Here is a 22,922-nt window from a genome sequence, read left to right as displayed (position 1 = left end):
TTTCAGTGTCTGACAACGAATTTCCCCCACAAATCATTATCACTCAATTCTGCAAGTGGTTCTGATTTACTATCGCTGTTCTCTAGCCGGTCTAAAACCGCGTCTGACCTAAAGGGACACTTTTTGGGCGCCATGGACGTTTCTGTTTCCAGGCAGAAAGAAGAGTAAAAATGCAGGCAGGACGCCGGACAAAGCACTCGGGACAAAATGTATGTGAAATGGTTTGATACAGGAATGTTATACTATGTAATATTTGTTTGCAAAAAATGTTTTAAATTTGCCGCCGGTTCCGGCACCCGTACGTCCCGACGTCACAGTGACAGGAACACGGAAGCCGGATGCCGGTATCGGCCGGAGGAGATGGCCGGGGATGCTGCAGGGGACACATCGTGGGAGCGAAGGACAAGGTAAGCACTGCAGGGAATCCCTGAACAACGCTGCATGGTAAGCCGGAGTGTAGCTCGGGGTTACCTCTCTTGATACTGAAATTTTACCCCGAACTACACTCAGGAATACCACTGGGGAGGCTAGGCTTCTTTCACTCCTCATCCTCGTTAGGCTTCTTTCACTCCTCTTCCTCGTTAGGCTCCTTCCCCTTCCCATCCTCTCTAGGCTTCTTTCCCTTCCCATCCTTTCTAGGCTTCTTCTCCATCCTCTATACTTTCCTTCCCTTCCTTTTCCACCCTTCTCTTCGATTCTCCTTAGGTTTCTACCCCCCTCCCATCCTCTCTAGGCTCCTTCTCCTCCCATCCTCTCTAGGCTCCTTCTCCCCCCCATTCTCTCTAGGCTCCTTCTCCTCCCCATTCTCTCTAGGCTGCATCCCTTCCCCATCCTCTCTTGGCTCCATCCCTTCCCCCTCCTCTCTAGGCTCCCATCCCTCTCTAGGCTCCTTCTCCTCCTCGTCATCTCTGGGCTCCTTCTCCTCTTCGTCCTTTCTAGGCTTCTTCACCTCTCCATCCTTTCTAGGAATCTTCACCTCCCCATCCTCTCTAGGTTCCTCCTGCTCCCCATCCTCTCTAGGCTCCTTCTGCTTCCCATCCAAGTGCTGTTTTCTAATGCATTGTCTTCCGGCTGCATAGTGGAAGTGTAGAGGCACGCCGTGTAATCATCCGTGGATGATTAGGTCTGCAAAGAGGTCTAGTGTGTCCGGTGTGCTGTGGGCTGAAGAAGCTCACGTGACTCAGTGGATGAAACACGTTGACGTCACAACATCATGATGCCCGTGTCCCCGGCATCCAGACCTCTCCACACAGCCTCATCACCTGGCCACACTGCTCTGGACACACTAGACCTCTTTGCAGACCTCCTCATCCACAGATGATTACACGGCGTGCCTCTACACTTCCACCATGCAGCGGGAGGACAATGCATTAGCAAACGGCACTTGGATGGGTGAGCGGACTCTGTTTTTTGGACTAAGGCACTAATACACTGCGGGAGTCCCCATTCATGGAAATTGCTGGGCTGAGCTCCACCTGTCTGATGTCCTTGTTCCTATCGCTGGCACACAGGGCTCTATCAGTCTCATATTTCTGCTCACCCACTGCCTACTGCACTATCTATCCTGTCATTATAACCCGCCATCCATATACTGACAACACTGCTATTACCACAATTATCCGTGGATGACTACGTGGATTACCCCCTATGGGATCTATATGGGTCTGCCATGTATGTATATGACCTCACTGAGGATTGAGGGACTCTCCTGTGCTGAAAGTGAATGGTGACCGCTGCCTCCTTTGACTCTACAAGTGCCCCGTTCCGTCATCTCTTTACATCCATCTACTGGCTGTCTTTGTGCCAAGTGTGAGATAGCAGCGTGTGGCTTTATCTGATATCTCAGTGACTATCATCTACATATGAGGATACCTGAGGATTGTCCTCCATGACACCACAAGGGTCTATTATACATGTATGTGACCCCCATGAGGACTGATCGGGTCTGCCTCTACTATCAAGGAGCTTGATTCTGCCCGTCCCTTCATCACCTTCCATTGACTGCAATGTCCACATTATCTATCCATTCTATTCTATTTCATGTTGTGTCAGTAATAAAAGTCCCGGAGGGTTGGGAACCCTGCAAGGGGGGCAGAGATATGTGACTGCCTAGTCCAGCCTTTCTCAGCCAGGGTTCCTCCAAAGGGTTCTAGGGCTTCCTTGTCACTTCATTGGGCTGTATATGGAAGTGTCACCGACCAGCCGTTTCTGGATACACAGCTTTGTCATCATTGCACACACACAGGAATTTTTTTTTCATTCAATACATTTTTATTATAGTTTCACTTTCAACAGGATTGGAAAAATAAATCAGGAAATAGTAAAGGCAGAAATCTGATTGGTCAGGAAGATCCCTTGTCTGGAATGTGTGGGCGGAGTCATTATTATTGGTGTACATTACAATAACATTGCTGGGAGGTCTCTTCATTTCTCTGCTCCATACTTCCCGTCTTTATAGAAACGTCTCCTGACATTTGGGGGTCTATTCATAAAGAATGTGTAGAACCATTCACCTGGTGAAAGTGCATGTCCATTCCTTAGCAGATCTGGAGAGGTAAGTGTGCATGGATGGGGTGTAGGTCAGTCCTTACCCCAGATGAAATCTCTCATACATACACAATGGAACTCATGGGACTTTATAAAGAGGAACTCCAGAAAAACATCAATAAAGATCTTCCAATGTTTTCTTCCCAATCAGCGTAGAAATCATACAACCCTCCCAGCAGGTGTACAAGGCCATGAAATCTCTCACAAAGTCCATCAATGGACAATTCCTGGACAACAATCACCGTGGGACAGAATTCTGAGCACCATAAGGAGGATCCAGCACCGTCATCCATCTCCACGCGTTTCGTGGTGCAGCGCTCACTTCTTCAGGAGAAATGATTCCTGCTGATCAGAGTATACACCAATAATAAAACAAATGGCGGCAGGACCATCACTGGCTGGATGGAAAATGGAGCAGGAAAGTGGCGTCAGGTAAGTCTTCCCAGGAGTTCTGTGCTGGGCCAGCTCCCTTGTTTATGGCAGCTGGTGGACATGCTGGTGCTCGGGCCTAAGACACTTCCTGCCTACCATGGTAAGCCAGCCCCCCTCTGTGTTCTCACTGGATGCCCCTGGGTCTGCCCCTCCCCCTATGTGTACGCAGATTGCACAGAAAACATCGGAAGATTTGATTGATGTGATTTTCTGGCGTTCCTCTTTATAAAGTCACATTACCATTCTGTCTGTATGAGAGATTGTATCTCCTGTCCATTCCTTCTCTGTGAATGGGGCTAAAACACCGATGTCATTAGATTTGCTGAGCCGGGGGAATGTTCTCCATCATTACAGAGCATTTCACACTCCATTTATATTCTTCTCCTGATATCAATGGCCAACCCGGTCCCACACTTCATCCATGTCTTTGGGGGCCTCTGATCTCCTTATCCACTGTTTCTTCCATGATGAAGATCAGCCATGGAGTATATCTGAGGTGTATATCAGGGTGTGCTTCTTCCCCACATGAGAGCTGGGATGTCCAGCAACATTAATATAGAAGACATTTCCCGCACTCAAGGCACTAATATACCTCCAGAGTTGTGTGGGACTCCTGATGTACAGGAAGACAGGACTTCAGTGAGGAACATTTCCCTCATACAGGACAGAAAAGTGGCTTCTCCCTGTGTGAGATCTCTGATGTCTGGAAAGATGAGACTTCACTGTAAAACATTTCCCGCACTCAGGACAGGAATACGGCTTCTCCCCCGTGTGAGATCTCTGATGTATAACAAGTCCTGATTTGTATACAAAACATTTACCGCACTCAGAACAAGAAAGTGGCTTTTCCCCCGTGTGAGAGCTCTGATGTGCGTCAAGATGAGACTTCCGTGAAAACCATTCCCCGCACTCAGGACATGAATAAGGTTTCTCTCCTGTGTGACATCTCTGATGTCTGTAAAGATTGGCATTTAGTGAAAAACATTTCCCGCACTCAGGACAGGAATACGGCTTGTCCCTTGTGTGAGATTTCTGATGCGTATAAAGATTGCACTTCTGTGAAAAACATTTTCCGCACTCAGAACAGCAATATGGCTTTTCACCCGTATGCAGTCTCTGATGTGTGTAAAGACTGGACCTTTCTGAAAAACATTTTCCACACTCAAGACAGGAATACGGCTTTTCCCCCGTGTGGGACCTTTCATGTCTGACAAATTCAAATTTTTGTACAAAACATTTCCCGCACTCAGGACAGGAATACGGCTTCTCTCCTGTGTGAGATCTTTTATGCATATTAAGATTGTATTTATAACGGAATCCCTTCCCGCACTCAGTACAGGAGAACCTCTTCCCTGTTGGAAGGCCGGCCCGGTCCCGCACAGTCTGAGGTTCCTCCGGATACGAGGAATCCGATGGTCCATCTACACTGGGTGGTGCCGGATGGACATTGGAGGGAGCCGGGTTTTCTCCTGGACTATACTGTGTGATGTCCTCATCTTCTACTTTCCAGTCTGGAGACAAAGTGAGACAATCCTCGGAGGTTTTCCTCATCTCCCGGCCATGGACTAAAATACAAAGACAAAGAGGATTACTAGACAGGAGCTGATTGGTTCCCCCAAACCAGGACTCCGCCCACATCAGGCAGCTTGGTCTCTGAGGAGCTTACAATTCCACCCTCAAGGGAACTAGGAAATGGCTCCTCTGATCTCCTACCAGATCATTTCTTTATTCATGGACCTTAGTCAGAGAGTGAGGAAACAACCAGAACTGTCTTTTATAGGAGGGACAGTGATGAGGGGATTATAGGACGAGGGTCCCCACCCCCTCTATCACTCATCGCCATCTTCCCAACACAAGAAGTACTGCACTTCCTTATTTAGTCCATGATTTAGTCATGAAGAACAGCGGGGCTGAGCCCCACCAGAGGTCAGAGAGTGAGGATGGGGGGAGAACAACCAAGATGAAGACTGGACTGATCCTGAAGACCACCATCATTGGGGTATTGACTCCTCCCTCATTATCACTTTCTGTTTAAGGGTCCAAAGTTGGAGGATGTTATCACATTATTATCACCATGTAAAAGTCTGTGCTCCAATCACATCATCCGATATAAAATGTCCAGCTGGGAGGAAATGGGTGTAACAAAAGAGAATCCATATTATGTGTATACAGTGAGGAACAGAAGTATTTGAACCCCCTGAGATTTTGCAAGTTTTCCCACTTAGAAATCATGGAGGGGTCTGACATTCACATTGTAGGTGCATTCCCACTCTGAGAGAGTTAAAAAAAAAATTCAGGAAATCACATTGTATGATTTGTAAAGAATGTATTTGTCTCGCACGGCTGAACAGAAGTATTTGAACACATAAGAAACAGCAAGAATTCTGGCTCTCAAAGACCTGTTACTGCGCCTTTAAAAAGTTCACCTCTACTCCACTCATTCATCTAACTTAGTAGCACCTGTCTGAGCTCTTTAAAGACACCTGTCCACCCCACAGTCAGTCAGATGCCAACTACTACCATGGGCAAGACCAAAGAGCTATCAAAAGACACCAGAGACAAAACTGTGGACCTCCACAAGGCTGGAAAGGGCTACGGGGCAATTGCCAAGCAGCTTGGTGAAAATAGATCAACTGTTGGAGCAATTGTTAGAAAATGGAAGAGGCTAAAGACGACTGTCAGTCTCCCTCGGACTGGGGCTCCGTGCAAGATGTCACATCGTGGGGTATCACTGATGATAAGAAAGGTGAGGAATCAGCCCAGAACTACACGTGAGGAGCTGGTCAATGACATGAAGAGAGCTGGGACCACAGTTTCAAAGGTCACTGTCGGTAGAACACTACGCCGTCATGGTTTCCAATCATGCATTGCAAGGAAGGTTCCCCTGCTCAAGTCATCACATGTCCAGGCCCGTCTGAAGGTTGCCAATGACCATCTGGATGATGCAGAGGAGGCATGGGAGAAAATCATGTGGTCAGATGAGACCAAAGTAGAACTTTTTGGTCTAAACTTCACTCGTCGTGTTTGGAGGAAAAAGAAGGATGAGTTGCATCCCAAGAACACCATCCCTACTGTGAAGCATGGGGGTGGTAACATCAAGCTTTGGGGGTGCTTTTCTGCGAAGGGGACAGGACAACTGCACTGTATTAAGGAGAGGATGAATGGGGCCATTTATTGTGAGATTTTGAGCAACAACCTCCTTCCCTCAGTCAGAACATTGAAGATGGGTCGTGGCTGGTTCTTCCAACATGACAACGACCCGAAGCACACAGCCAGGAGAACCAAGGAATGGCTCCGTAAGAAGCATATCAAGGTTCTGGAGTGGCCTAGCCAGTCTCCACACCTAAATCCAATAGAACATCTTTGGAGGGAGCTGAAACTCCGTGTTGCTCAGCGACAGCCCCGAAACCTGACAGATCTAGAGGAGATCGGTGTGGAGGAGTCGGCCAAAATCCCTGTTGTAGTGCAAACCTGGCCAAGGACTACAGGAAACGTCTGACCTCTGTAATTGCAGACAAAGGCTTCTGTACCAAATATTAACACGGATCTTCTCAGGGGTTCAAATACTTCTGTTCAGCCGTGCGAGACAAATACATTCTTTACAAATCATACAATGTGATCTCCTGAATTATTTTTTTTTTAATTCTGTCTCTCAGAGTGGGAATGCACCTACAATGTGAATTTCAGACCCCTCCATGATTTCTAAGTGGGAGAACTTGCAAAATCACAGGGTGTTCAAATACTTCTGTTCCTCACTGTATATAGTGGGTCAGGAGTACATAATGTACAATTTAAATAACACATTGGAAGGGTCAGGACTCATAATATCGGTATTCCTTAATGAATGGAAGCTTAAATGTTTACTGTAGACAAGTTGCAGAGATCCCACACCGCTGCCTCCCATCTCCTGAGACTGCACTCAGTGACTTGGGTCTGAGACACTACAGACATATCCCTCCATCCGGCACAGCCAGCAGATAACAGAGCAAGGAACCCTGGGAGAATTGTTCTGTCAGAGATCTTACTAGATCTAGGCATGGGGAAGAACACCCAAGACACACACCCCAGGTGCCTAGGTCTAGTATTGCCTGTGCTGAAAAACATTTTGCTGCCAGCTGAACCCCAGAACCTCCATAAATCCAGTCTAGATACATAAATTGTGTCTGCAGCACAGAGAAGGAAGATTATCCGAGAGAAATCCAGGAATACAGGACGGGGAACACAGCTCAGGAAAGTGACCAGGGGATTACAGGCTGATATCACCCAGTCCCCGCCCTACTCTGGACCAATCAGTGAGCAGTATGGGTGGAGGAATGGATTTAGTGTTCATGACCCACCTGTGCTGATCTCTGTAGGAGTGTCCTCCTCTATAAATGTCCCCGTTATTCCATCCTCCTCCATAGACTGCTGATCATCCCTCACATACGCCTCTTCTTCTTCTGCTTTCACCTCAAATTCTATATCGATTGGATCTCCACTCTAAATCAAGGAAATGAGAGAAAATATCATCTGTAAAATGTAAGATTTATGATTGTGACATCACACACAAAATCCACACTTTGTCTCCACAAGTTTATGTTCTAGATGCTCCATCCCACCAACCTTGTAATGGTGAGGGATGGTGTGACCTTCCTGTGTGGAATCCCGGGAATACAGAGGACGGGGACATCTCTCTGGTGGGTTCCTGGTATTAGGTGGCTCCATCATATCCTTGTGTCCTTCTGAAAACTCCTCCATCACTCCATCCTCCTCATCCTCCTCTTTATACTCTTCTTTAACATCAATATTATCATCCCTGAGGATTCCACTCTGAAAGATATAATAAAACATTCATTGTAACAAACATGCTGTGTATAAATCACAACTACCAATAATTGTCATCATCTACCTGATGATGGTGAGGGATGGTGTGACCTTCCTGTGTGGAATCCTGGGAATACAGAGGATGGGGACATCTCTCTGGTGAGTTCCTGTAGCTGGATGCCTCCACCATGGTGTCCTGGTACAGATCTTTGTGTTCTTTTAGAAGCTCTGACTCCTCCATCCCCCCATCCTCATCATCCTCCTCTTTTATCTCTTCTTTAACCTCAACTTTAGGATCTCTCAGGTTTCCACTCTGAATATATAATAAAAATGACATCAATGGTAACAATGCAGATAATGTACAGATCCTAATGATACTAGAAAGAAAATAATAACCAGATATCTTTCTAATCAAACTAATAAGACATATAATATAGACAAATTCATCGGCTGTAATAGGAAATATGTAGTCTATCTATTAGAATGCCCCAAACAGTATGTGGGTCGTACCACGAGAAGGTTGAGGGACCGTCTGCAGGAGCACATTTATAAAATTAAAAAAGGATATAAGGAGCATTCCCTCTCCTTACATTATAGGTGATATCAGAAGAGAGATCCCTCCTCACTTATGTTTATAGGGATAGATACTATCATCCCGCACTGGAGAGGGACGTATAAGACTTGGGCAGTATCCCAACTGGAGACCAAACAAATTTACGAGTTAGGTACCCTGCACCCGGCAGGACTCAATATTGAGTTAGATGTTAATTGTTTTATCGATAATAGTTCATTTCATTTGAACATTTTTTAATGTGTACTTTTAGCATAAATATTTTAATTCTTGTGTATTATTCTTACAATACGGTTATATTCATATCATATGTGATTTCAGTCTTAGTACATTCGTTAACACTCATCGGATCTTTTGCCAAATCCTTCTGATGTCCATTTTTTGTTCTAAATTTTTTTTTTGTATAATAATATAATTATTTATTCTATTGTAAGGTTTATGTTGGTTACCTTGAGTGCTTAGCTGCTGACTGGATAGCGCTCGCTTTTTAATTTTTTTTCTAATGTACAGATCCTAATCATACTATCAGTGATTGTTCCTCATCTACCTGATGATAGTGAGGGATGGTGTGACCTTCCTGTGTGGAATCATGGGAATACAGAGGACGGGGACATCTCTCTGGTGGCCTCCTGGTATTAGGTGGCTCCATCATATCCTTGTGTCCTTCTGAAAACTCCTCCATCACTCCATACTCCTCATCCTCCTCTTTATACTCTTCTTTAACATCAATATTATCATCCCCGAGGATTCCACTCTGAAAGATTTAATAAAACATTCATTGTAACAAACATGCTGTGTATAAATCACAACTACCAATAATTGTCTATCATCTACCTGATGATGGTGAGGGATGGTGTGACCTTCCTGTGTGGAATCCCGGGAATACAGAGGACGGGGACATCTCTCTGGTGGGTTCCCATGAATGGATCCATCTGTAGGAAACACACACACTGACTGAATCCATTGTTTCTATGTATTTATCAGATGATGGGGGATCTAGGTGGATCCTCCGTACTGCTCTCTCCTTTACAATAAAGTCTCCTCTTACCCGGTGATGTGAGGGGCGGCTGATTGTCCATCATGACGTCCTTGTAGAGATCCTTGTGTCCTTCTAAATACTCCCACTCCTCCATGGAGAAATAGACAGTGACACCCTGACACCTTATAGGAACCTGACACACACAATGATACAGTCACCATCCAGACACATCCCTTGTCTGTTACTGGAGAATGTCCCAGAATTCCCGGCACCGCTCACCTATCCTGTCAGCAGCTCAGTGATCTCTCTGGTGACTTCTAGAATCTTCTTCTTTCTCTCTTCTATCAGGGAGGGAGGTGGAGGCAATGTGATGTCATATGATCTCCAGACTTCACAGGAGGAAAACTCTACATCTGAACACAAATAGTCACATCAAATGATATTCCCAGAATCCTCCTCACCTCTCCGGTCAGGTCTGTTTTAGTAAAGCTCCACTTCAGGCTGAGGTATAAGGAATTCTGACATCATTACATAAAATGAAGAATCAACAGTTCTGCTTTGGTTGTGAGGATGTAAAGGGTCCGCCTACATCCTAAGAGCACTGAAAAAAGAAAAAAGAGCTGGATGGAGGGACATTGGGAGGAGGAGCTGTGAGGTCAGTGTGATGTCATAAGATCCTCTGACTCTGGATGGAGGGACATTGGGAGGAGGAACTGTGAGGTCAGTGTGATGTCATAGTATACTCTGACTCTGGATGGAGGGATATTGGAAGGAGTAGAAGCTTTGAGATCAGTGTGATGTCATAGGGTTCTCTGAATCTGGATGGAGGGACATTGGGAGGAGGAGCTGAGATCAGTGTGATGTCATAGGATTCTCTGACTCTGGTTGGAAGGACATTGGGAGGAGGAGCTGTGGGGGGTGCTCTGTGAGGTTTCTGTACATCTATACCTGGTGTGTCCCACCCGGTACAGATGTACAGTGGATGAGAGTGGATATGGGAGTGGATATGCACATGCTTTAGATGGGAGGGGAAGCCACCTTTAGAGAGGGAAAGATTGAAGATGTGAGTGAGGGAGCATAGGATGGAAGAAGAGGGTGACCGTAGTAGTTGTGAGGGGACAGGATCCAGGGGGCAGGTGGTGAGATGGGCTTCTGAGACAACCTTAGTGACCTCTTCAGTAGTAGCGAGGTCAGAAGAGGAAAGTGTGGAGGGAGGTTTAGTATAAGGTATGCTAAGTGGGATGGATGTCTGTGCAGTGGAGATGCCCCTACAAATTGCATCAATCTTGTTTTTGAAATGATTTGTAATCTCATGAGCAGTGAGTGAGGTGCTGGGTGGAGGTGGAGAAAGTAGAGAAGAGACGACGAGGACTGGATGACAAGGTATTAATAAGAGTGACAAAGTCGTCTTGTTTGGCAGCATGGAGGGAGGAATTGTATGTGAAGAAAGCAGATTTATATCGGGTGAATGCTTGCTGAGATTTGGTTTTACGCCACAATCACTCCAGCGCACGACTATGTCTCTTAAGATGTCTGGTGTGGTCAGTCTGCCACGGATGTAATGGTCGGGGCCTGATGCTTCATGTTCTTAGAGGAGCAAGTGAGTCCAGTGTGGATGATAGTGAACTGTTGTAGACAGCAGTGGCCAGGTCAGGGCAGGACAGGGGAGAGATTCTGTCATAGAGTTGGTCAGTTGCAGAGTGGAAAGGAGCCGGGTTCAAGTTGTGAAGGTTTCTGCGGGTAATTGTTGGCTGCTTGGAGGGATAGGTGTTTGAAGACGAGGAGACTGTGAAGGTGATGAGATTGTGATCAGAGAGAGGAAAGGGGGTGTTTGTGAGGTTGTAGGGAGTGCAAAGATGGGAGAAAACAAGGTCTAATGTATTCCCATCAGAGTGAGTGGAGGACGGTATACATTGTGTTCAGGACATTTACTACAAATGACATTTTTCTCTCTTTCTTCCTATTTGAATCTTATGAAACAAAGACATAGATATTCCAATCCCCCTAAATATCCCCCCATCCCCCGCCTCTAACTAAAGTCATAAAATCTGCTAGTATAGACTGATGAGGTGAGAAGGTGACACATCTCCACAATGAGGGGAATGTTCCGGCCCCGGAAGTGGGGGAATGTTCTGCCCCTGAAGGGGTTAATCTGGGTTCCCACACTATATATGTGTGTATCATCATCTGCTGGAGATAAAAGACGTCACAGTAACTATGGAGGAAGAGGACGGACATGACTATGGAGGAAGAGGATGGCCGTGACTAAAGAGGAAAAGAAGGACATGACTATCAAGGAAGAGAACAGAACAGGGGGGGGGGTTACTGGGTATAAATAGAACATAACATCTTATTACCTCCTCTGCTGCCACTTCCAGCAATGTCTCCTCTCTACTTCCTGTCTGTACCTGACATCACTTCCTGTCTGTATCCAACATCACTTCCTGCTTGTATTCCATAGAGACTTCCTGTCTGGGTAGAGGTGAGATCACCACCTTGTGGAGCTCAGAGGAACTGCATGTCAGGGCCGGGCTGTGGAACAGACAGGTAGGCCTAGTGGCAGGGAAACGCACTGACTGATGACAACCACCACCAACAGACCGAAGTCCCTCAGGGCGCAGAGTCTAAGTCCCAGGCTGCCCTTCACCAGGGCCCCTGATGGTGGGGATGGACGCAGCCAGAAACCAGGTCGCGGCCCCTGAGACACCCCGGCTGCGGTAATGGCCGCCGCCAATAGTGTGTAGCTGGTAGGAATGACAATAGCGTAGTCAGGCAGGCCGGGTCGACAACAACGGGACAAAACAGTACAGAACAGTAGACAAGAATCACAGGTCACGGGCCGGGTTCAGCAACGGAAGGTCAGATCAAAGGAAAACACAGAGAATGGTCTTAGTCACAAGCCGAGTCAGATTCCAGAAGAGTCACGAGAGTATACACAGAGCAGTAGCGACACAAGACACAAGTGCAAAGAGCATGTGCGGATCACAGGCTTATATGTACTCAGCCACGCCCCTCTGGGGGATGGACCTCAGAGACCTGAAGGCATAAAAGACTCCCACCATGCTCTGAAGAAACCCAAGATGGACGCCAGTACATGAAGTCACACAATCTCTGGGAAAAGGTAGGACCTTGACTCTGCATCACCGAGAACCATCTGGTAGTGTGACCCCGGCCTTGTGCTGGGTGTGTATGGACTGTACATCCTTATAGAGGGGTCACCTCCACTCCCACCAAGGGGGACAGAAATATATGACTGCCTAGTCCAGCCTTTCTCAGCCAGGGGTTCCTCCAAAGGTTTCTAGGGGCTCCTTCATCAATGAACAATTACTGTCTCTTAGTAACAAATGGCATCAATGATCTGTAAAATCCATTTCTTGGAATACATCACAGGACACGAAGCATCTTTATAAATCCTTCCTAACACTGTTATGCCCACCTACAGGTGATCGGACATTGGCAAACAATAGACAGGACGTCCCCTTGTAGAGCATATCTCCGACATAGGAAAGGTTTGTAGCAAGCCATAGCCCATAACAGGAGGGGACGGATCTCTGGGATTCCTGAGGGACTCCAAGAAATGGATTTTACAGGTAAACCAAAAAATTTCATTTTCTTTGTTGCACATCACAGGACACAGAACATCTTTTACATTCCTAACAGGGATGTCCCACCTAGAACATGAGGGGAGGACAACAAGCCAACAGGTCCCAAAAACAACCAGAAATAGGAAAGAACCTCATGCAGCAGCCTGCAAAAACTTGTGCCCAAAGGGAAGAGTCCTTAGCAGTCCTTAACAGAAAGAGATCCCATAGAAACAATGACAGGCTGACTGCAAGAACATGCATGACATCTAGTACCAACGCATGCAACTAGAAAGTGTAATGCAATCAGCCACTGAAAGAAGAGACTGCCAAGGCTGAAATCTGACTCTTGATTATACACAAGGCCAGGCACACATAAACCCCCCATCCCAAGAAGGAAACCAAGACACAGACCTAAACAAGGAGGGAACCTCTTAGGTCAACAAAACACAAAATATGATTGTAAAGATCTGCAGGAAGTCTCCCTAATTTAGAATTCCTAGACTTCAAAAAAACAGAAACAACAAAAGGCCTAGATACTTCTCTCTCTCAAAACCTTTTTGGCTGCAATAGTCATTCCAGTATTGCCCACTGACACCATAAGGCTAGAAAAAACAGAGTTAGGCTTTACCGGTAACTCCTTTTCTATGAGCCTTCCAGGACAGCCACTTAAGACGTAGAGCTCCTCCCTCTGGGTCACTAAACATGTAATCCCAACGCCTTAAAGGCGGACCTCCAGGCCTCCATCCTCTCCTTGATAGGAGATCCAGGTGATAATGCTTCACAAAGGTAGAGAACCTGGACCAGGTGGCCGCCTTACATATCTCCTCTGTTGAAGCATTGGCTCTCTCTGCCCAGGATGCTGATAAGGAACTGGTTGAGTGTGCATTAACAAACGGGGGAGGAATCTGTAATAATTTATAAGCTTCCATAATATCTAACCTAATCCATCTAGCTATGGTGGATTTATGTGCTCTGGAACCTTTCCATTTTCCTGCAAAAAGCACAAAAACGGAATCCGAATTTCTAAATTCTCGGGATCTACTGAAATAGACCATAAGGCTTCTTTTCACATCAAACAAATTCAATCTTTCTTCCTCCCTACTGCCGGGAGAAGAATAGAAGGTCAGTAGGACTATATCCTGAGACCTATGAAAGGAGTAGGACACTTTAGGAAGAAAACCTGGATCTCTTTTGAGCACAACCCTGTCTTCAAAAACAGTCAGATAGGGCTCCCTAATTGAGGGCCGATGCCTGCACTTTTAAGATGCTGATCGAGAGCCCCTGATCTGCCCCTTCCTGAAAGAAATCTAAAACTGCTGGAATGTCTGGAAGGCCCCGCCGTTTACTTAACAACCAGGAGTTGAATTTCTTCCAGACCTTCACATAAATAGCTCTGGTTACTGGTTTACAGCAGTTTACCAAAGTTTTTATTATGGTGTCTGAAAACCCCCTGAGCTTTCAGGAGTTGCTCTTCAGAAACCATGCTGCCAACTTCAAGGCTCTGATCCGAGGATGTAGAACAGGACCTTGTGAGATCAGATCCTCCCTCTCTGGAAGTGGGAATGGGGGAGCTGAGATAAGGCTCTGCAGCAGAGAAAACCAGGGTCTCTTTAGCCAGAATGGTGCTATCAGAATGAGATCTGTCTTTTCTATCAGAAACGTCTGCAGAATTGCTGGAATCAGTCTCACTGGAGGGAATGTGTAAGAGAGGTTGAAATCCCATGTGCTTGTCAGGGCATCCACCCCCAAGGCCTGCTCACACATCCAGTTGTGTTCAAAATAATAGCAGTGTGTTGAAAAAAGTGAATAAAGCTGAAAATCCTTCTAATAGCTTTTATTTATATCCACACAAATGCATTGGGAACACGACACATTCTATTCCAAATCACAACATGAAGAAAAATACATCAAATTTGTGTTGTTCCTCTAAAAAAATGGAAGAAAAGTGAATATTAGACGGTTCAAAAAATTTGCAGTGTTTGTATTCTTCTTTACAAAGTCAAACATTCACTATATAAACTGAGAAATGTTTGAAGATTTTGCTTTCCTTTGAATGACTTCATGAATATTTGGTTGTAGTCGCACTGTTTCTGAGAACTGCTGTACATCTGTGTTGCATGGAGTCACCCAACTTCTGGCCCCTGTGATCAGGTATTCCAGCCCAGGATGATTGGACCACATTCCACAGTTCTTCTCTATTTCTTGGTTTTGCCTCAGAAACGGCATTTTTGATGTCACCCCACAAGTTTTCTATTGGATGAAGATCCGGGGATTGGGCGGGCCACTCCATAACGTGAATCTTGTTGGTCTGGAACCAAGATGTTGCTTGTTTACTGGTGTGTTTGGGGTCGTTGTCTTGTTGGAACACCCATTTCAAGGGCATTTCCTCTTCAGCATAAGGCAGCATGACCTCTTCAAGTATTCTGATGGATTCAAACTGATCCATGATCCCTGGTATGCGATAAATAGGCCCAACACTGTAGTATGAGAAACATCCCCATATCATGATGCTTGCACCACCATGCTTCACGGTCTTCACAGTGTACTGTGGCTTGAATTCAGTGTTTGGGGGTCGTCTGACAAACTGTCTCCGCCCACTAGACCCAAAAAGAACAATCTTACTTCCATCAGTCCACAAAATGTTGCGTCATTTCTCTTTAGGCTAGTCAATGTGCTCTTTGGCAGATTGTAACCTCTTCAGCACACGTCTTTTTTCCAACAGTGGGACTTTGCGGGGACTTCTTGCAGATAGCTTGGCTTCACATTGGCGTCTTCTAATTGTAACAGTCCTCACAGGGAACGTCACACCTTCTTTCATCTTCCTGGAGCTGATTGTTGGCTGAGTCCTCTTAGGGAACGTCACACCTTCTTTCATCTTCCTGGAGCTGATTGTTGGCTGAGTCCGTGCCATTTTGGCTATTCTTCTATCCATTCGAATGGTAGTTTTTCGCTTTCTTCCACGTCTTTCAGGTTTTGTTTGCCATTTTAAAGCATTTGTGATCATTTTAGCTGAGCAGCAGATCATTTTCTGCACTTCTTTATATGTTTTCCCCTCTCCAATCAACTTTTTAATCAAGGTACGCTGTTCTTCTGAACAATATCTGGAACAACCCATTTTCCTCAGAATTTCACAGAGAAATGCACTGTAACCAGCATGTCCAACATTTGCTGCCTTCCTTCCTTAAATAAGGGCAATAATTGCCACCTGTTTTTCAAAGAATGAATGACCTCACTAATAGAACTCCACACTGCTATTATTTTGAACACGCCCCTTTCAATGAGTGATTCAATGACACAGAATCAGCAGCATGCATGTCATGACTGTTGGGTCTGTTGGATTTCTATCACTCTACTACACCTGCTAGTAAATTATTTGCCATGTAGAAATATCATTTCTACCAAAAACAGTGATTGATCCGGTTAGTGATGTCTGACTGCTATTATTTTGAACATAACTGTATTTAGGGAAAAGAACTGACTGATCTTCCTGTTCTCCTGGGAAGCAAAAAGATCGGCCTCCGGTATTCCCCACATGAGAGCTATGCTTGAAAACACCTCTTGGTTGAGAGACCATTCATTGTGACTGACTGGCCGCCGACTTAGGAAGTCCACTAGGGAGTTTTGTAACCCTTTCAGATGAATGCAGAAACCGAAAGCAGATTTTGCTCGGCCCAGGATAGAATGCTGCCAGGATCTCCTGCAGAGAGGGGCTTTGTGTGCCCCCCTGCTTGTTGATATACACCACTGTAGCCATATTGTCTGACCAGATTTGTAGGTGACAGTCCAATAGCTTAATTCCAAAGGCATCTAATGCCCTTTGGACTGCTATAAGTTCTCTCTGATTCAAGGATCTCTGAGACTCCTTCCAAGACCACAACCCCTTGCTGACATATCGACTAGATGGGCTGCCCAACCATAACTGCTCGGTTGTAATGTGTGGAGAAGGCTGGTTCCACTTGAGACCCCTGGCCAGATTGACTTCCTTCTGCCACCACCAGAGGGATCTCTTGACCCTCGACAGGAGCTGGACTGCTAGATCCAAGGTAGACCTGTCTCCATTCCAAATCTTCAGAAGATAAGCCTGAAGAGGCCGCTGTTTTAGTCTTGCCCACGGGACCACCGGGAAACATGAAATCATGAGACCCACTGCCCTTGAAACCTTCCTTATTGACACTGACAGATTGCATTGCAACTCTGCCAGCGTCTGATATATCTTGAGAAGATTTTCCCGAGGAAGGAAGATTATCTCCTCCACTGAAGAGATCTTATATATCAGCTAGATCACTCTCTGGGAGAGAGTTAAAAATGACTTGTCCCTGTTTATGAGCCAGCCCAGGCTCCGAAGGAAATCCTGAGCCACCTGCAGACCTTCCAACTGCTGGTGAGATTTGGCCACAAAGAGAAGGTTGTCCAGATAAGAAATGATGGTAATGGACTTCATCCTTAGGGGAACTAAGGCTTCTGCCAGCACCTTCATAAAAATTCTTGGCACTGAGGCTAGCCCAAAGGGTAGAGCCCGACACTGCCAGTGGAGGATCTGTGAACCCATATTTACCACTATTCTCAGATATTTCTGACTAGTCCGACGAATGGGAATATGGAAATACGCATCCCTCAGATCTAACATGGCCATAAAACACTCTTGGGAAAGGATTTTTTTACAGAGAAGATCGATTCCATCCTGAAGTTCTTGTACCTCAGTGATCAATTTAAGGGGTGCAGGTTTAAAATTAGGCAAAACTTGCCCGAGGGCTTCCCCACTACAAACACATGGGAATAATATCCCTTTCCCTTCTCGCTCTGAGAGACTTGAACTAGGACCTGCTGGTCCACCAAGTCTCCAATTAGGCCATGCAGAGCTTGTGCCCTGTTTTGGTCTTTGGGAAGATTGGTTACTAGAAATCTGGCAGGGGGACAGGAGTCGAACTCCAACCCGTACCCCCTTTCTATTAGACCTAAAATATAGGGGTTTGGGGAGATTGAAACCCACTAAGGGAGAAAGGTCCCCAGTCTTCCTCCCATTGGGATGCTCAAGTCATTGAGGCTTGGAGGGGCCTTGAGGAGGATTGAATAGAATCCCCTCTTTTCCCCTATTTTTATGTCCTGTCCAATGTTTTTTGGGCTGACCATCCTTAATCTGCTGTACCTGCGATTTTGGATGAAAAACCTTCCTGGGGTAAGATTTCTTTTTACTCTCAGGAAAAGCTCTCTTTTTTCAGCTGTATGCTCTAAAGCTTCCTCTAGTCCCGGACCAAAAAGGTTGTCACCTGAAAAAGGCAAGGCACAGAGACGCAGCTTAGATGCCAAATCCCCTGCCCAGGTTTTTAGGTATAAGGCCTGCCTGGCTGAGTTTACCAAGGCCGAAGTCCTTGCGGCTAGCTTCATCGATGATGCTGCTGAGGCATCCGCAAGAAACCCTATCACCTTAAACAGTAAAGGCAAGGATTTTAAGATCTGCTGTCTGGAGGTTCCTGTTGCCAAGTGAGTCTGTACTGGGTAAGCCAGCACTTGAGGTTTCTGGCTACACAGGTGGCTGACAGAGCCAGCTTAAGGCTAATAGATGAGGATTCTCATTCTCTACGCGGGCAAGATATCTCCCCTCTTATCCATGGGATCCTTTAGGGCATCCATGTCCTCAAATGCCAAATCCATCCTCTTGGAAACTCTAGATACGGGGGCATCCAATCTTGGACTGGGACCCATCCTCGTCGAAAGAAAATCTTCTTTTTAAACTCACTGAAAAAAGGGCTTCCTTTCAGGGTTTTCCCACTCCTGCTTAATGGTATCAACCAGGGAGCTGTGGACTGGAAAGACCCTATTCTTCTTGGCATGAAGACCCTGATACATGAGGTCATTCTTAAACAAACTTCTTCCTCCTCAATCTCTAAGGTTTCGTAGATAGCCTTCAGGAGGTCAACCACATCTTCCAGGGTTAACTTGTATCTGTAACTTCTGGAGGAGCTAGTTTCTTCCTCGTTGTCCACTTCTGAACCTGAACCCACCTAAGAAGAAGCAAGGGACCAAAGGTCCTCTTCTAGATCCTCCTGCCTTGCTAATACTGCCGTAGCAGCCAACTTGGTCCAAGGGCCCAGCGGTGTCTGGATCCTATCCAGCAGGGATCTGAAGGATTGGAATGTAGCTGTCATGTCATCTTTAATAGAGGTGAGAACTTTGTGACAGGCTATAAAAGACTCATCTTTAACTAGGCTATCTACACAGTTGCAACATAAGGGTTTTTCACAAGTAGAACCCAACTTAACCACGCACACTGCACACTTCTTTGGGGTCTGACTCTGAGTCCTGTCCTGGGTCTTAACCTAAGAAAGAAAAAGACAGAATAAGGAGGACTCTCGGCCCTAATCTCCTTCCACACACCCTGTGCTAGAATGTGAAGTGTGCCCCACCGTCACCTGCCATAAGAGACTGGGAAAACTATCACCCACCCCCCAGGAGTCAACAAGAGGGACTGTCCCTAAGCCTACCTCAGAGGAACTGGTGCCAGAACCAGGGTCCGCTTGCTATGAAGAGCCAGCTTCTATCACATCCCATTTGGCATGGTCCACAGCCTCTGCTGGGTTTCAAAATGCTGCAGCGACCACCTGATCTGGATGCCTGTGCCTTCTTCTATGGAGACCGGAACCAGCCTCTACAGGCAACCACTGATGATATCACCGTGCCGGACTTCCTGCTTCCGGAATGCATAGCCATGCCCTGAAAGTCACGCCCAGCCCTCCTTTCGCCCAGCAACCTGCACTCCTGTACAGCCCATGCTGGAGAAGGGGAGGGATGACTCCCTAGGCTCCTGGGGGAACGAATGGGTTGGCTTTCTTCCAGCAGGAGCTTCAAATCTCTGAGGGCTTTGAAATCTCTGCTGGAGTATTGCGACCAATCAAAAGATTCAGTGGCATGATCGGATTTTGCATAAGCACATCGTAGGGAAAGTTTTATGGCAAAAAGCTGTAAATCCTTAACTAATTCAAACTCATCTGTATTTTTATGCAGATAGAAGCTTAGTCCGTGTGAAAGAAGATTTTCTTGGAATTGGGTCAAGGCATATGAGGACAAATTGACAATATTCAATGTAGAGGTCAAGTTCAGGTCAGGTAATGGTCTATCCCCCGGCCCGATTTCCCTCTTTGGGGCCTAAACAAAGCAGAATGTGACTGGTGCATGCCAAAAGGAAGAAATCTATACTACGGTGCTGGATAAGTCTGACAAAGAAGATTCAGACTCACCTGCTATTGCACTCTCTACAAGAGAGGATCGTGTGATAGGACTTTGTGACTCACTCATGTGTTCTCCTGTAAGGATACGGGGTGAGTATCCAGAGAACAGGTTTTATTTTGTTGTTCAAAAGAACCTTTTCTATTACGCTTTCTTTTTAGGCGACCTCAACCCCTGTTCGGAGTAGAATACATTTGAACATAGGAGGAGAAGTCAGAGTCCAATGGTGTATTATTGAAATGTGATACTTCTAAGGTATCCTGTGTAGTGTGGTGATAGCGCCTCCTCTGGAGGTTCATGTTCTCAGGTGTCCTGTGTAGTGTGGTGATAGCGCCTCCTCTGGAGGTTCATGTTCTCAGGTGTCCTGTGTAGTGTGGTGATAGCGCCTCCTCTGGAGGTTCATGTTCTATGGTGTCCTGTGTAGTGTGGTGATAGGGCCTCCTCTGGAGATTCATGTTCTCAGGTGTCCTGTGTAGTGTGGTGATAGCGCCTCCTCTGGAGGTTCATGTTCTCAGGTGTCCTGTGTAGTGTGGTGATAGCGCCTCCTCTGGAGGTTCATGTTCTCAGGTGTCCTTTGTAGTGTGGTGATAGCGCCTCCTCTGGAGGTTCATGTTCTCAGGTGTCCTGTGTAGTGTGGTGATAGCGCCTCCTCTGGAGGTTCATGTTCTCAGGTGTCCTGTGTAGTGTGGTGATAGCGCCTCCTCTGGAGGTTCATGTTCTAAGGTGTCCTGTGTAGTGTGGTGATAGCGCCTCCTCTGGAGGTTCATATATTGAGGGATAGTCCACCTTTATGCTTTCCCTTCCAAAAACACTGTTTTATCTCACCAAAATGTATTCTCTTTTTTCGTTAATGTGTTTGTACAAATCTGCTAGGCCTTCCCTAAGTTTCCTCTCCAAATCAGAATACAATGAATCTCTGCACCTCCAATATCCTTCTCCAATGATAATATCTGTTTATTATATTCCGTAGGCAATATGGACATCATTTGCTGTGAGCATGATTGTAGGCTTTCCTCCCGTTCCCTCTTGATCCAGAAAGATCTGGATCCTCCACCCAAGTGGGTTGATCTTTTCTCGGGCATACTTATCAAATGTTTTAATATGACAAAAAAGTGCCAATTTCTTTTCCAAGAGCTTTCCCAACCTCAAAAACAGCGAATATATTTCTGTTTCAGTTTGTTCCTTCTGGGAAAAGTCTGCCTGATAAGAAGACATCAAATGTAGCCATTCTTGACCCCGGAACTCACTCATATTGATGGATCCACAATCCCATTCCAACAAATGTAACACTTCAATGGCAGAGGATGTAAATAATATTCTTTGTAATGTGTAAACGATGATCGCGTTCCTTCATTTTTATATTTAATAAAAGCTCTTTTCTTATTATCTATCGCTTTTGTAACTTTGGCCGTAAGCCACATAGGTTGGATTTTTAGCCTTTTATACTTGTTGCCCATGGGAATATATTTTGCAGTGTGGTCACATACAGTCTTTTTGAAGAACTCCCATTTCTGTGTTGTGTTCATCGATGCCAATATTCCCTGTCTAAGTCATGGAGAGCAGATCTCAGCCTTGAAAAATTAGCTCTCTTAAAGTTCAGCATTTTTATTTTTCCTGTATGTGCTCGCTGTTTACAGCTAACAATAAATGAAATCATGTTATGGTCACGGCTACCCAGATGTTCTTTTATATGGACATTCGTAATAAGCTCTGCATGGTTGGAGATGACCAGGTCCAGCAGAGCATCATTCCTAGTTGGGGCCTCTATGAACTGGACCATAAAATTGTCCTGTAGTAGGTTTATACATTTCTGCCCTTTAACTGTTCCTGCAGTACTATTACTCCAGTCAATTTCCGGTTAGTTACCATCCCTCATTATTATCACTGTCCCAGCCCTTGCAGCCCTTTCCATCTGTGCGAGGAGTTGAGTCTCCACCTCCTCATTAACACTGGGAGGCCTATAACAAACTCCAATGATTAATTACAAGGAAAATAAGTCAGCGCTAAATAAATCAACACTGACAGCAGCTGTACACCAAGAAAGCACCATATAAGACCTTTCAAAGGACACAAGTATAACACAGAGGGGTGCAGCGCTCCTAAAAATCCATAATACAGAAAAAATGAATATGCAAATGACATAATAAAGTGACAATGTGCAAATATATATATATAGGCCACTATATAGTGGCTAATAGTGCTGGAAAGTGTGAAATCCAGTATAAAAGTCCAAAGAAGAGGTGATGATGAGATCCCAAATGATCTAAGGATGTCTATGACGGAGACCGTGGATCAGGTGATATAAAGTATATTGTGACCAGATCTGACCAGACCCATCCGATGATATTGGATGACCTGTGATTTCTACTGTCAATGCGCATTTAATTTGCGTATCTGGTGAGTGCGCAATCATATTACTTTATATCACCTGATCCATGGTCTCCATCATAGGACATCCTTAGATCATTTGGGATCTCATCATCGCCTCTTCTTTGGACTTTTATACTGGATTTCACACTTTCCAGCACTATTAGCCACTATTTAGTGGCCTTTATATATATATATTTGCACATTGTCACTTTATTATGTCATTTGCATATTCATTTTTTCTGTATTATGGATTTTTAGGAGCGCTGCACCCCTCTGTGTTAAACTCCAATGATTACCTTTGTAGTACGCCCCCCATGTGCAGTTCCACCCAGAGGCGGACTGACCATTTGGAAACTCGTGCACTACCTGAGGGCCCGGGGTCAGTAGGGGGCCCTATGAGATGCCCCTGGTA

The 22,922-nt window shown here is 45.6% G+C and overlaps 2 protein-coding genes across 2 annotated transcripts in view; both read right to left on the bottom strand.

Moving 5' to 3' along the window:
- The window catches only part of LOC149469341 (uncharacterized), a 293,469-nt gene extending 283,861 nt beyond the window's left edge, over positions 1-9,608 (bottom strand). The window contains exons 1-5 of the mRNA XM_089669371.1: positions 9,402-9,608; positions 9,188-9,285; positions 8,901-9,107; positions 7,868-8,095; positions 7,317-7,458 (exon numbers count right to left, since the gene is read on the bottom strand). Coding sequence (XP_089525497.1) covers positions 7,317-7,458; positions 7,868-8,095; positions 8,901-9,107; positions 9,188-9,285; positions 9,402-9,486 — 760 coding nt within the window. The 5' untranslated portion in view covers positions 9,487-9,608. The remainder of the gene's footprint in view (positions 1-7,316; positions 7,459-7,867; positions 8,096-8,900; positions 9,108-9,187; positions 9,286-9,401) is intronic.
- On the bottom strand, positions 2,322-4,530 carry LOC149469342 (uncharacterized). Its single transcript, XM_089669339.1, has one exon. It carries the CDS (start codon positions 4,528-4,530, stop codon positions 3,616-3,618), a length of 915 nt encoding a protein of 304 aa, XP_089525465.1. The 3' UTR covers positions 2,322-3,615.
- Positions 9,609-22,922: the final 13,314 nt, after the last annotated feature.

The sequence above is a fragment of the Staurois parvus genome, unplaced genomic scaffold, assembly GCF_062004578.1.
Source record: "Staurois parvus isolate SC_StPar_1 unplaced genomic scaffold, SC_StPar_1.0 ptg000073l, whole genome shotgun sequence".
Classification (NCBI taxonomy): domain Eukaryota; kingdom Metazoa; phylum Chordata; class Amphibia; order Anura; family Ranidae; genus Staurois; species Staurois parvus.
Note: the sequence above shows the minus strand (reverse complement) of the source record. Positions and strands in the feature narration are given on the sequence as shown.

What these genes read in the sequence shown, in the direction of transcription:
- LOC149469342 (XM_089669339.1), bottom strand. Translation starts at nt 4,530, where the DNA reads ATGAGGAAAACCTCCGAGGATTGTCTCACTTTGTCTCCAGACTGGAAA.